At 41.5% G+C, this 13,058-nt stretch overlaps 1 protein-coding gene across 1 annotated transcript; it reads right to left on the reverse strand.

Moving 5' to 3' along the window:
• Nucleotides 1–350: 350 nt before the first annotated feature.
• On the reverse strand, nucleotides 351–7,809 carry slc20a1a (solute carrier family 20 member 1a). The gene is made up of 11 exons (XM_057356786.1): nucleotides 7,698–7,809; nucleotides 5,932–6,583; nucleotides 5,341–5,481; nucleotides 4,843–4,928; nucleotides 4,617–4,713; nucleotides 3,243–3,362; nucleotides 2,828–3,043; nucleotides 1,798–2,293; nucleotides 1,515–1,700; nucleotides 1,089–1,173; nucleotides 351–996 (listed from the first exon to the last, which is right to left on the reverse strand). The coding sequence occupies exons 2-11, from the start codon at nucleotides 6,278–6,280 to the stop codon at nucleotides 832–834; spliced, it is 1,941 nt and encodes a 646-aa protein (XP_057212769.1). The 5' UTR covers nucleotides 6,281–6,583; nucleotides 7,698–7,809; the 3' UTR covers nucleotides 351–831.
• Between the last annotated feature and the right edge of the window lie 5,249 nt (nucleotides 7,810–13,058).

Below are 13,058 nucleotides of genomic sequence, written 5' to 3' on the forward strand. Positions count from 1 at the left end.
GAGGACTATGAGTGTGACCCCTAAAGGTGAAGCCCCAGAGGGCACTGCCTAAAAATTCTGGTTACACTAAATGCTGTAGCGCTTTATTTTTTACACCACCTCCATAATAATTACATGTCCAGTGTGAGTACTAGTACAAGTCTATTATAATCCTTTCAAGGATATTTTAAAATATTTATGTAACTTTCAGTAATTCTCAACTTTATGAAGACGTTATTATTTGTACTACCCTATAAATTTAAATACTGCACTGAAAGCAAGTCGAGTTCTAGATGAAAGTGTTTCCAGACAACGTATCATATTTTGTAAAAACTGGTTTAATTCTTATTCAGAGGTGGAAATAAGCACAAAGATGTCAGACCAAACATTGTTTATTTTATGTCATGCATGCATATTTTTTATAAATAAAACATTGAATATAAAGTATCAATTGTAGAAATAATTTTCATAGTCTTCAAAATGTCAAAAGTTGAAACAAAAAATAGTCTAACCTAAACAACATTTTTCTTTCTTAAAAAAATAAAATTGAGGCCCCCCAAAATATTATATAAACATTCTCATATTAAATGTCTCAAAGATTTTACCCCCAGATATATTTGCTTATTAAGCAACTCAAAACAAATGCACAAAAAAATCACTTTTTGTGTAATCACTTGAAAAAAACAAGTGTGCTGTGCCAAAGGACACAGTCTGGGCTTAAATTTATTATACAGTACACATGATGGAACTGGATAAAGGGACATTACATAAAAATAAAACTTTTACCTTAAGGCCCAATTTGGCACAAAAAATAAAAGTATTTACATGAAGAGTAAGGTTTAACATCAATATTTAGGTCAAAGGCAGTATAACAAAGTAAAAGAGTGCCATTATAGCAGCACTTAAGAGACCAGAAATTGGCACAGTCACAAACCACGCAATAAAAATATTCCGGAACAAATGCCAGTCAACTGCCTTCCTAGAGCGAAGCCAACCAACAGACACCACTGATCCAACCTGTGCAGGCACACACAAAGAAGATAATACAAATGTAAGCATATCTGTATTTTGGGAATCAAATACAATTTAATCTACCAGAAGTGACCCACCTTGCAATGAGTGGTGCTGACAGGTAGTCCAATGTTGGAAGCTACAACTACAGTTATGGCAGAGGCGAGCTCAATGCTAAACCCACTGTGAAAGACACATTATAATTAGAATAATTACCATAAACATCATTACATATAACACTGCGCTTCTCGAAGAGAACAAGTACTGTGCAATTGTCAAAATGTCATAATACCAAAGCCAGTAAAAGACAAATATTCTATGTAAAAGAGAAAATTACTGCTCTGCTGCTTGAGGGAATTTCCATGCGACTAGAAGTGTTGTTAAACTGTTTGTTTACATTGCAGAGATATGAAAGTGGGAACCTGGTCATTAAGCCCTATGAGAACTACAGTGATGTATGATCCCACACATAAACACTCTTATCAGTTTTGGTATGAAACATCTGAGCATTAGCTGTTTGTTACCTGGAGGGAGTGATGGGTGTCAGATCTTTGCCCATGGTTTGTATGACCCTACGACCCCAAATCCAAAGACCTGTGCAGATACCCACTCCACCATAAAGGAGCAACCAAACTGGTGTGGGAGCATTGGATGCTACAGAAGCATTTTCATAAATGAGCCAGAGAGCAACTAGAGGGCCAATTGCATTACTGTAAAAAAGCAATGATAGATAATGTATGGTTATCACTCAATTCAATTTTATGGGATTTTAAGGTCTACGGCACTTGCAAATTCAAATGAATATACCTGACGTCATTTCCACCATGAGCAAATGATCCAAAGCAGGCGGTTAAAATCTGCAGGAACTGGAAGAGCGTGGCCACCTCTGGTTTGTCTATCTCGAGCTCATCTATGTCGTCTTCCAGCGAGTCTGTTCTGCCCTCTGCATCTCCTACCTCCACTGCTAGTGCTCCATCACTCACACCAACTTCTCCATCAGCCACAGCGGTACAGTAACTGTTATAACTGTCGTACCGTGTACGCCTTTTCTCCCCGTCCAGTCCAATCCGGCTTCCTTCGCCCTCTTTTAGGGACCCGTGTATTCCGTAAATGGCCATGGTGTAAGAAGTATAACTGTTGTTACGGCGAATGGGCTTTTCTCCGGTCTCTCCCATACATTCACCGACCTTTGCCAAGTGAAGTTTGTGCAGTAGATCCTTGTAGATTCCAGAGTCCTTGTGTACAGTGTGAAACTGGTTTCCAGACAGGTCTGGTATGGGCATTCCCGCATTGCCATATAAAACTACAACAGGGGAGCAAATAATTTAAAGGACTGAGTGTATGGCCAAGTCAAAAGAAGTTTTAAAGATCCAATGCACAATTATTTGGAACAGAAAGAAGCTTTTTAAAGGAACAGTTCAAACCATCAAAACTATTTCGTTAACAATAAAAAAACCTACACACAGCAGCTTTAAAGGAACAGTTCCCCCCAAAATAAAAATTCTGTCTTCATTTACCTACCCTCAAGTTGTTCCAAATCTGCATAAATTTCTGATGAACACAGAGAAAGACATTTGGAAGAATGCTTATAATAAAATTAGCTTTTTAAAGTTCTTTGTTCTGTTGAACACATAAGATATTTTAAAGAATGTAGGAAAGAAAACAGTTCTGGGACACTTTTGACTGTAATTTTTCCTACAATGTAAGTCAATGGTGGCCAAGAAATGTATACAGATTTGGAACAACTCGAGGGTGAGTAAATGATGAGAGAAGTTTTTGGGGTGAACTGTCCCTTTAACTAAGATTAATCAATTATGTATCACATCAAGAGGCTGACCATGGTTGCAATCCAGGTCTTTGGTGTCAAACTCTTTGCTGTCCAGATCAGTTTCAGCCGAACCGCCGATGTCAAAGGCCACCTTGTTGCTGTCAGCAGGTGGTGTCTGTGGAGCAGGAGAGTAGCTTCGGACTGGGGTGGGATGGTGGAGTACACCATTAGAGACTGGTTTCTTTTCAACCAATGCTGTTCCACTAGTGTCGGCCAAACTCTGAGCTGATAGAGCGGAAACACATTTCATTAAGAGAAGGGACCTTGGGGTTATTTTGCATATTTGTTACTTGCTATGCATCACACCCACTTTTCATTTAATTTGAACATTTTGAAATGTTTACTTACATAACGTATATTATTTCCTCATGGTTGATAACATAAAAAACAGTTAAAAAATTGACAGAAAGAATATAAAGCATACTTTTCATCTTCTTTTTCAACTGTGGACACACAATGAACCAGACCACCAAAGCAGTTAGCAGAGCACAACCCAGTGAGATGAGTAAAGTTCCCCACCACGGTACACTGTCGAATCCCAACACTGTAGAAAATAAAAGCAAAAAACTATATTTAACCCTGTTACAACAAACATGTCTCATTTATCTAAATTTGCATTAGCATACCTTCTAATGCTATACAAAACAATCATGTTGTGGACTTATTGAGGAAAAAATTTAAGTGGAGAGGTAAAAACAGGTGACGAACCAGTGACAAGGAATAATAACATTCAGCTCTTCTAAACAACGACAGCTTGTTTTTAATCCAGAAGGAAGTCTGGTTTTGGTCAACGTGTTGACAAAACACTGCTGCGAGATAAGCAAACAGTCGCACAATTTGCTCTGTCACACAAGGTGAAAATGGGTGACTTTCCAGGTCCTTTTTATCATTAAAACATATAGCGAAAGTTCATTTTCAGTTCCTTTGAAACCTTCTCTAACAGTATCATACAGGCTTATGTGCATGGCACAGCAGATAACCAGGAAGTAGGTGGTCCTGCAGTCCACTGATTAGTGTACACTACAAACTCTAGGACAACTGTTGCTGCGCAGCAGCTTTTTTATCTTTAGGACATCGTGATCCCCTGAACTTTACTTTAGTTCAGGTTGTTGAACTTGGGCCAGAATCCTATTTCATAATATCATTACACCAGCAAGAATCTATACATACAGCTACATGTTTTTACATCGCAACCACACAACTAAATATTCAATTGCATGTACAAGCAGATTATAATACAGTCCAATCAACAATAACAAGCAGAATCAAAAATAACGAGAAGATTTTGGTTTTAATGCAGGGATAATGAATGTTTAAATCAGCTAAAAATTCACCTAAAAGTTCACCTAAAAATTAAAAAATATTTTATCATTTACTTTCCCTCATGTCATTCCAAGACATTCTTTCTCTCTCTCTTTTCTTTTTTCAGAACACAAAGATATTCTGAATACCGACAGTATTGATCAAAGCCTCTATTGACTTTATTGTATGGACACAAACCCACATTTCTCTAAATATCTGTCATATACAGGTTTTGAATGACATGAGTGGAAATGAATGATGACAGAATTGTTGTTTTTGGGTGAACTAACCCTTTTAAGTCAATAAACAACTCATTATGACAGAAGTATATATACAGTAGTTGTATGGTTGTACTGTGTGTGTTCTTGGCATCGGTACACATATCTGTATATAGGGACATAGACATCCCTTTTTATATATAAAATTCATGTTTTATACATATAACAAATGCATGTGTATAAAGTAAAGGAAGTGATGGAGATGCGTTTCATCTTACTTGGTGCTCCAGTAAACATGATGGAGAACAAATTGATTCCCATAGTAACAGCATAGAATACTGGTAATGCTTTTAAACCATTGGGACCTGGATCCTCCTGGAACGCATGAAAATATTGCTGTTCAGCACATGGCAACGTGCAGTATTTGCTTTCTTTATTGACAGTAACAAGAGATTGTGAAGTAACAGACACAGATACTTTATAAAACAGATGAGGTCAGTTTACCTTACTCAAGATGAACTTGCGCACAAAGTAGAACAGAATGGCAGACATGATGCCGGAAAGAAGAGGAGAGAGAAACCAAGAGGCAACTGAAAAAGATTTAAAAAAAAACCACGAAGGTCTCAATTTAACACAAATATATATCATGCTTTAGTCTACAGTTTGTCTAACAAATGTGAATGAGAAATCCAGACAATTATATGATTATTATTCTTATTAATATTAATTATATGTTTCCTGTGTGAATGGTCCAAAATGTTCTGTTCCTTGAATAGATCACGTTCGGGTCATGTGAAAAGAATGATAACACCAGAAGATCCTTACTTAATCATGTTGGGATGGCTAAACTTCTTAATATTTCTGGGGTCACATATTCTAGCTCCACACGTGGGAAAAAAGCATAATTTTCCATAAACCACCTCATTGATCTGGCAAAAAATGTAATCTTACTAAGCAGCACGCTTACGCAAAATCTGGAAAATACTCAGCAATTTCCCATACCAATACGAAGCAACTCCAGCCATTTGACCCCCTGATGACCCCTAGCGACCATGGAAAAGCCGATTGTGGCGCCTACAATGCAATGTGTTCCAGAGATGGGGAGTTTCAAGAAGGAAGCTGTGAGCTGCCAAACTGCAGATCCTGCAACAGACAAAAAGAAACATATGACAAATATGTCACAACAACATGCTAAAATTCCTCCTAGGTGACGTAATTTGTATTCTCCTGTGTGACAGACCAAAATTACTAAAATTAAAAATCAATATTAACTACTAAATATTATGAAAAACCTTAACTAAATGAAAATGAGAAATGTTGCCTCAGGAACAAGCGGAGGTACTAAAATTATTAGCTGAATAAATAAATACTAAATAATAACATATACTAAATAATAAATATACAAACTGGACTAAAGCTAAAATAAATTCTACTTACATAGCAGCATAAAACAAAAAACAAATAAATAATAAAATGACAAATGCACATAACAAAATTGCTTAAAACATAAAACTGCCATAAAACCAGATTTAAGTTTTAAAATATTTTTACAGATTCACGTTAACTAAAGCAGAAGACTATACTCATACTCACCAAACATAGCGCTGATGGATCCAGCCATCAGCACAGCCTCTGACCCGTTGTACATCTGAACATCGATGATGCCTGACCGGATGGTCTCACTGACCTTGGCCCCCAAAAGCATGGCACCCACTGTCTCAAAGATGGTGGCCAAGACGCATGCCTGACGCAGGGTCACCACCCCAGAGCCCACCGCTGTACCGAATGAGTTGGCTACATCATTGGCGCCCACAGAAAACGCCAGGATAAAAGCGATGATGAAGCCCAGCACGAGCAGCCAGAGGGATTCAGACATGTCTGTCTGTGTGGCCACCGTTAGCATGGTAACAGTTGCTAGGGATGCTAGTGTGGTGGATTCCATCGCTGTTACTTTAGTGTAACTCTTTTGTTTTCACTTTAAGATTTGAAATACAATCCAAGCAATGGGTATTAATGAGGTATTTCTTTTTAAATAAATAAATAAAAATAAGTATTTCCCCTTTTAAATAAGGGAGACAACAACTAAAAATCTACACCCCGTTCTCTCTCTACCTGTGGTCAAATGAATCTGAAAGTACAACTGCTAGCTACATATACTAACATCTGTAAGGGCTCTGCTTTGGCTCTGGGTGGCTACACAGATATCCATTGTGGACTTGGTCTTAGTGGAGATGGATGGTACATTCTGGAAAACAAAGAGTCATGTGGATGTTTTAGCTTCAAGCACTGACTATAAAAAGCACAAAGCAGAAACAACACTCAAATAAAACCACACCGCTCTTGATGTGCCTTCATTTAGTTATGTTTGGGTAAGAAAGAAAAACTAATTTTGGGTGCAAAATAACTTCAGGGCATGAACTACTTTACACAAACAAATAGCTAAATAAATGATAAAATGAATAATGGTGACATGATGATTAGAACAATTAACATAATTTAATGCATTAGACAACATGAATGCACATAAAACCTTAATAAAGAATATTTCGATACTGCCATTTTTACTAAAACTGCAGAATTTCATGTTACAAACCAATGACACAACACTCTATAATGATATTCAAAACATTTACTTTTTGCAATAATATGCAACTGTTTTAACTCCACACCTCACCTGGCTAAAACATAAATACATCAGAGATGTTAACCAAGAAATTTTTAAAACTGTATAATTTGGATTATTCATGTATTTCTTTATTAGACTACAATTATCAACCATAAAATTAATATTAGGTTTTCTAAAGATGATTTGGGGGAATAAAGCCTTTTAGAGTGCCAGCATGCTATCATAACTAAACAAAGTGTTATATTCATTCCGTGAAAGAAGCTTAATAATGCTTCATTAAGCGTGTAATTTGATTGAAAGCCTAAAAATACGTTTAATATTTCGATGGCAACTTTGTAACACACATTACATAAGTGGCTAGACATCAGAGCACACTCAGCTCTATACAAACAGTACATACTGTAGAATCTACTGTGTAGATGAATGACACACCGTTATGATGTTTCTTAAATGTTTAAAATGTTTAAAATGCAACTAGGTCTGCGTTCCTTAATATTTTACCCATCAAAACTTTTACATAATGTATTCTGGCGACAACACAAACATTTCGTATCTTGTCAATAAAATGTCAAATAGAGCACAGACAAACACGAGTTCACACGCACGAGCTGGCACAACACAATGTCAAGAGATGGTCGGTAAACGATCCAACAGGTTTAATTAATGTGTGATCAAAAATAACCAGAATTAAACCCATTTTCATTTACATTAGATAAATGCACATAATACTCACCAAATGCGCGGTCTTGAATGAATTTATCGCTAGTACGCCGATAAACAGATTGATACACAAACTGACGCAGAAAATATTCTCTCCAAAGATCGTTTAAATTTAAGCTCACGATTCAACTAACTCTAGCTCTAACCTGCCTGTTATATATCAGAGTGAACCACACCCCCACAGCGGATCATGGGACTGTGGAAGGCAAAAACTTTTAATATTTAGCCAAGTTTGCACGAAATAACTGATTATTTTTCATCCACTTCGTGCACTAAAATGTTCGTTTTAGAGTAACCATATTCTATTCCACTATATTACTTCAGTAATGGGCTATGAAAAATATGATATTATTATATATGATATTTATATTATTTTACAAGAATATAGCTGCTTATTACGGTCCTTCATTGGCCAGAACTGAGGGGCAAAAAATGAAAATAAAATTTACTTTAAACTGAGGCTCACATAAAAAATATATAAATAAATGAATCAAAGTAGTATATTTTTAGGTTAGACTAAGTGTTCTCATTAACATTAAGCCGCAGGGACAGGATGTTCACTTGTTACAAAAATACTTTATTCGACACACATGGAAACTGTGTTAATCCAAAACCACTGTTATTAATTTCAATAATTAATACAGCCATGCATTAGTCACTAATAAACACATTTTGTTCATCACAGACAGACCTGTGGCAGTCGGCAACATTGCCAGGACTGAAACGGTACGATGGACACAGAATTGCTGACATGTTTATTTTAGTAAATATTCACCTCTTTCAAGTGATGGGTATGATTGATATGGAAAATGTCATCTCAGCTCGAATGAAGGAAGTGACATATTTTGGGATCAAACTTTGAACCCCATTTGGGAACACTAGTGGCTTTGGCTGAGTGACTATCAACAGTTTGTCCATGTCAGAATCCGCCACAGATTTTTACCTTCATCACTTAACTTTTTGAAGCCGTAGAAATAGAATTTTAATATAACCAACTAGGTAGGGCCTAAATAAAAATGAATGCTTTCTAAAAACTACAAACTACTAAAAACAACTAAACACATTTGTGTATCTTATGTGATCTATCAATAATACACAGTGCTCACTGTATTAAGCAGGAGATTAATATGAATATAAAGATTATGTTTGTCTTAACACTTTGTTCATGTTTACTCAATCGCAGAGTGGTGAGGAATTTTCCCTGCAGGATTTTTTGTTTCCACACAACCCCCTGACCTCAGTTGTGACCACAGTCAGCTCCATGTGAAAGACAGAAAGTTCTGGATCATTGCCAGGCCAAAATTAAATTAGCCAGTTGTTACAAATGTGTGAGCCACAAGGTCTGACAATTTCCTCTAAAGCAGAGACATCATTTAGCAGATGTTACATAACAACTAACTTCATGGTTCTGTTGATTAGTGTGGTAAAATCAGCCTTGGCATTTTAAAGTAGCCCAATTTACTCCTACGAACCAACTTTCAACCATAACATTTGCGAACCTGTACTGTGGTCATTCATTTTATCTCTGTTTGAGAATGAAAAATGAGGCATAGTGATAGCTCTGTTTTTCACCAAAACCACACGCTTAAAGCTGTATTTAAAATTGACGCGTAGAAAAACAGGAAAGGAATCGTCAGACTAAATAGTTTGGTTTTGCAGCCTGTCTCACCCACATATGTCTGCAGGCTGCTCACTGATTCCACTAATAGGTTAACGGACTCACACTGAGCAGGAAGCCTAGATAAAAAAATGTAGGTTTTCTTCCTACATTTACACATTTGGCAGACGCTTTTATCCAAAGCGACTTACATTGCATTATACTTTACATTTGTTTCTGAGTATGTGCAATCCCTGGGATCGAACCATGATCTTGGCATTGCTAGTGCCATGCTCTTACCACTGAGCTACAGGAAAGCTCCCTTTCTGCTCCCTAAAGCTGCTGAACTGGGTGACATAGATTTCTAAAGGCCAGTCTCCACCAGACTACATACATCCCAAGATATTCTCTTAAAAATAGATATACTGTAGATCACTGGTTAAGAAAGAAAGATAAATGTGCCAAGAAGCAGGCTGCTCTGTAAATAAATTTAGTTTTTTGGGAAGTGGTGATGGTTTACTCCAGTTGAGTTCTTATGGATGTTGTGTCATTTGACACCTTCAAAAGCGTCTTGGTTATGGATGTAACCTCAGTTCCATGAAGGAGGGAACGAGACGTTGTGTCGACAGAATGGGGTTTGACTTGAGAACCTATCATCTCTGATTGTACTTTTAAAAGGCCAATGAACTTGGCGAATGGCATGGCATGTCCGCCCTGTACATACGGGTATAAAAGGAAGATGGCGTGCCCATTCATTCACCTTTTGGGCTGAGGTATGATGGACACAAAGTCTCGTTCCCTCCATCAGGGAACTGAGGCTACATCCGTAACCAAGACGCTCCCTTTCTGTCGGTCTCTCGACGTTGTGTCGACAGAATGGGGTCCTTATACGAAATGCCACGGTGCTGCGCCGCATCACGACTTCCAGCGGAGCGACACTCAGATATAAGAGTTTGCCTAGTGAGGGAAACTCACCTATACTGGGGTTGGAATACGAGCCGCTCCGCCCGGCTTGTAAACTCGAAGTGCTTAGTGATGGATGGAATGCTTATACTTCGTCCAGTGGAGGACCGATCTCTGTGTCCAAAATCTTGGGATCGGTACGCCAAAGTGATGGCGTCCACGATCCAGTGCGCCAGTCTCTGTTTGGAGACAGCTCTCCCCTTCTGCTGTCCTCCAAAACAGACAAAGAGCTGCTTAGAGCTTCTGAAGCTCTGCGTGCGGTCCAAGTAGAGGAGCAGGGCGCATACTGGACCTAACACGGTAGGGGTTGAGTCTTCCTCCACAGGGGGGAGCACCTGCAAGTTCACCACCTGGTCCCTGAAGGTAGTGGTTGGAACTTTGGGCACGTAGCTAGGCCGGGGTCTAAGCACCACGTGGGAATCACCCGGCCCAAACTATAGGCACTCGTTGGACACAAAGAGAGCATGCAGATCCCCTACCTTCTTGATGGAAGCGAGTGCCACTAGGAGAACCGTCTTCATCGTGAGATGAGGTAGAGCGGCTTCCTAGGGCCTCAAATGGGGCCCTTACCAGGCCCACAAGGACCACATTAAGGTCCCAAGATGGTACAGAGCGCAAAGGATTCGAGGAGGATTCACCCTCCTCGCGCCCCTCAGGAATCTTATGACCAGGTCATGCTGTCTGAGAGACTTACCTGCCACAAGTGAGTGATGTGAAGCGATGGCGGAGACATACATTTTGATCGTGGAGGGAGAGAGGTTGCTATCTAACCTATCTAACACTGATCACACAATTCTGTGGGTCTTTCCTGCGGGAAGAACACCAGGACGAGAAGAGGTGCCACTTGTAGGCGTACAGTCGCCTAATGCAGAGTTGCAGCCAGCAACTACAGGCAATTGATATGCCACTGCAGACAGTGGCTCGTCCCACACCCCGAAACTGCATGGCTGTTGCACACAGCACCCCAGCCGAGCAGGGAGGCATCTGTCATCACCCCAATGTGCCTCGAGACCTGCCCAATCGGGACTCCAGCCCAGAGGAAGGACACGTCTGTCCAAAGAGCTAGGGTGCGACGGCAGCGAGACATGATGGGAATACGCCTCGTGCCGGTGTGCCACGCTCTCCAGGGAACTCGACTCTGTAGCCAATGCTGAGGTCTCATATGTGAGGCACGACTGCCATCAAGGACACCATATGCCCAGGGGACTCTGAAAAAGTTTCAGTGGGACCGCCGACTGCTGTCTGATGAGGGTCAGACAGCACAGCATTGCACTCTGTGGTAAGGCGCGCTGTCATGGTAACAGAGTCTAGTTCCATACCGAGATAAGAGGTGCTCTGCGCAGGGGAGAGCTTGCCAGTTGACCTATAGGCCCAATCGGTTGAGGTGCTATAGCACAAGGTCTCTGTGCCTACACAACAGATTTCGCGAGTGAGCCAAGATGAGCCTGTCGTCGAGATAGTTGAGAATACGCACACCCTGCTCCCTGAGGGGAGTGAGAGCAGCCTCCGCAACCTTGGTAAAGGCATGGGGAGACAGGGCCAGACCGAAGGGCAGGACCTTGTACTGGTATGCTCGACCCTCGAAGGCAAACCGAAGAAACGGTCTGTGCTGCGGGAGAATCGAGACATGAAAGTATGCGTCCTTCAGGTTGATAGCCACGAACCAATCCTGGTGACGGACAGACGTCAGGATGCGCTTCTGTGTCACCATTCTGAATGGGAGCCTGTGAAGGTTCTTGTTCAGAGTGCGCAGGTCCAGGATGGGGCGCAGCCCCCCACCATTCTTGGGGACGATGCAGGAGGGGCTGTAAACCCCGAAGACATCTCGGCCAGAGGGACGGGCTCGATCGCTCCCTTCGCCAGCAGGGTGGTGACCTCGGCCCGAAGCACGGGAGCATTCTCGCCTCGCACCAAGGTGAACTGAATGCCCCGAACAGAGCGGGACAGAGCCCTGGGGAGGTGAGCGGGTCTGCTGACTTACCTGCCTTAAGTCTTCGCTGCATGACACACCATCGAGTGGAGAGTGCTGAGGGCTGCGGGATTGGCATGATGCAATGTCGAGTTGAGGCTGTTGCATGCTAGAAACACCCAGGGAGAAAGGAATCTCTGTTGGAGACAAAGTGGGTGCCAGGCCCTGAAGAGGGCCCGGCTTGAGGTGGGACGTGGCAGAGATCGTCCCAGTGCAGCTCGACAGCGGTGGTATGGCTGAAGCCGCGCCGATGTCCTGGTTCTCCCTGGGGTGTCCCCGTCAGGGCCACTTCTTCTTGGTCGGTTGCTGACAGAGAGTTAACACCACGGGAGGCGCCGGGGCAGGAGGTGCAAAGGGGCTCGAAACCCTGCAGGAAGCCGGGTCGCGGCGGGGCAGGATATGCTTGATGGCCTCCGTCTGCTTCTTCACCGCCGAAAACTGTTGAGAAAAGTCCTCGACAGTGTCACCAAACAGCCCACATTGCGCGATGGGTGCATCGAGAAAGCGTACTTTCTTGGGTTCTCACATCTGCGCAAGGTTGAGCCAAAGGTGTCGCTCTTGGACCACCAGAGTAGACATTGTTCGACCCAGCGCATGCGCCGTCACCTTGGTCGCCCGGAGAGCGAGGTCAGTGGCAGTGCGCAGTTCCTGCATAACCACTGGGTCACGCTTTCCATCGTCCAGCTGCTTCAATGTCTTGGCCTGGTGGACCTGAAGGATGGCCATGGCATGAAGTGCGGAGGCATCTTGACCCGCAGCAGTGTAGGCTTTCAACACCAGAGATGAAGAAAACGTACACGCTTTGGAAGGGAGCCTTGGTCGGTCCCTCCAGATGGCGGCCGTCT

This window comes from Triplophysa rosa, linkage group LG17 (assembly GCF_024868665.1).
Source record: "Triplophysa rosa linkage group LG17, Trosa_1v2, whole genome shotgun sequence".
Classification (NCBI taxonomy): domain Eukaryota; kingdom Metazoa; phylum Chordata; class Actinopteri; order Cypriniformes; family Nemacheilidae; genus Triplophysa; species Triplophysa rosa.

Excerpts from the sequence above, each read along its gene's own strand:
- slc20a1a (XM_057356786.1), bottom strand. The coding sequence starts at position 6,280 with ATGGAATCCACCACACTAGCATCCCTAGCAACTGTTACCATGCTAACG. Across the intron at positions 3,044-3,242 it reads GTTGAAAAAGAAGATGAAAA|CTCAGAGTTTGGCCGACACT; the intron begins GTATGCTTTATA and ends CCGCTCTATCAG. Across the intron at positions 997-1,088 it reads TCAGCACCACTCATTGCAAG|GTTGGATCAGTGGTGTCTGT; the intron begins GTGGGTCACTTC and ends GTGCCTGCACAG.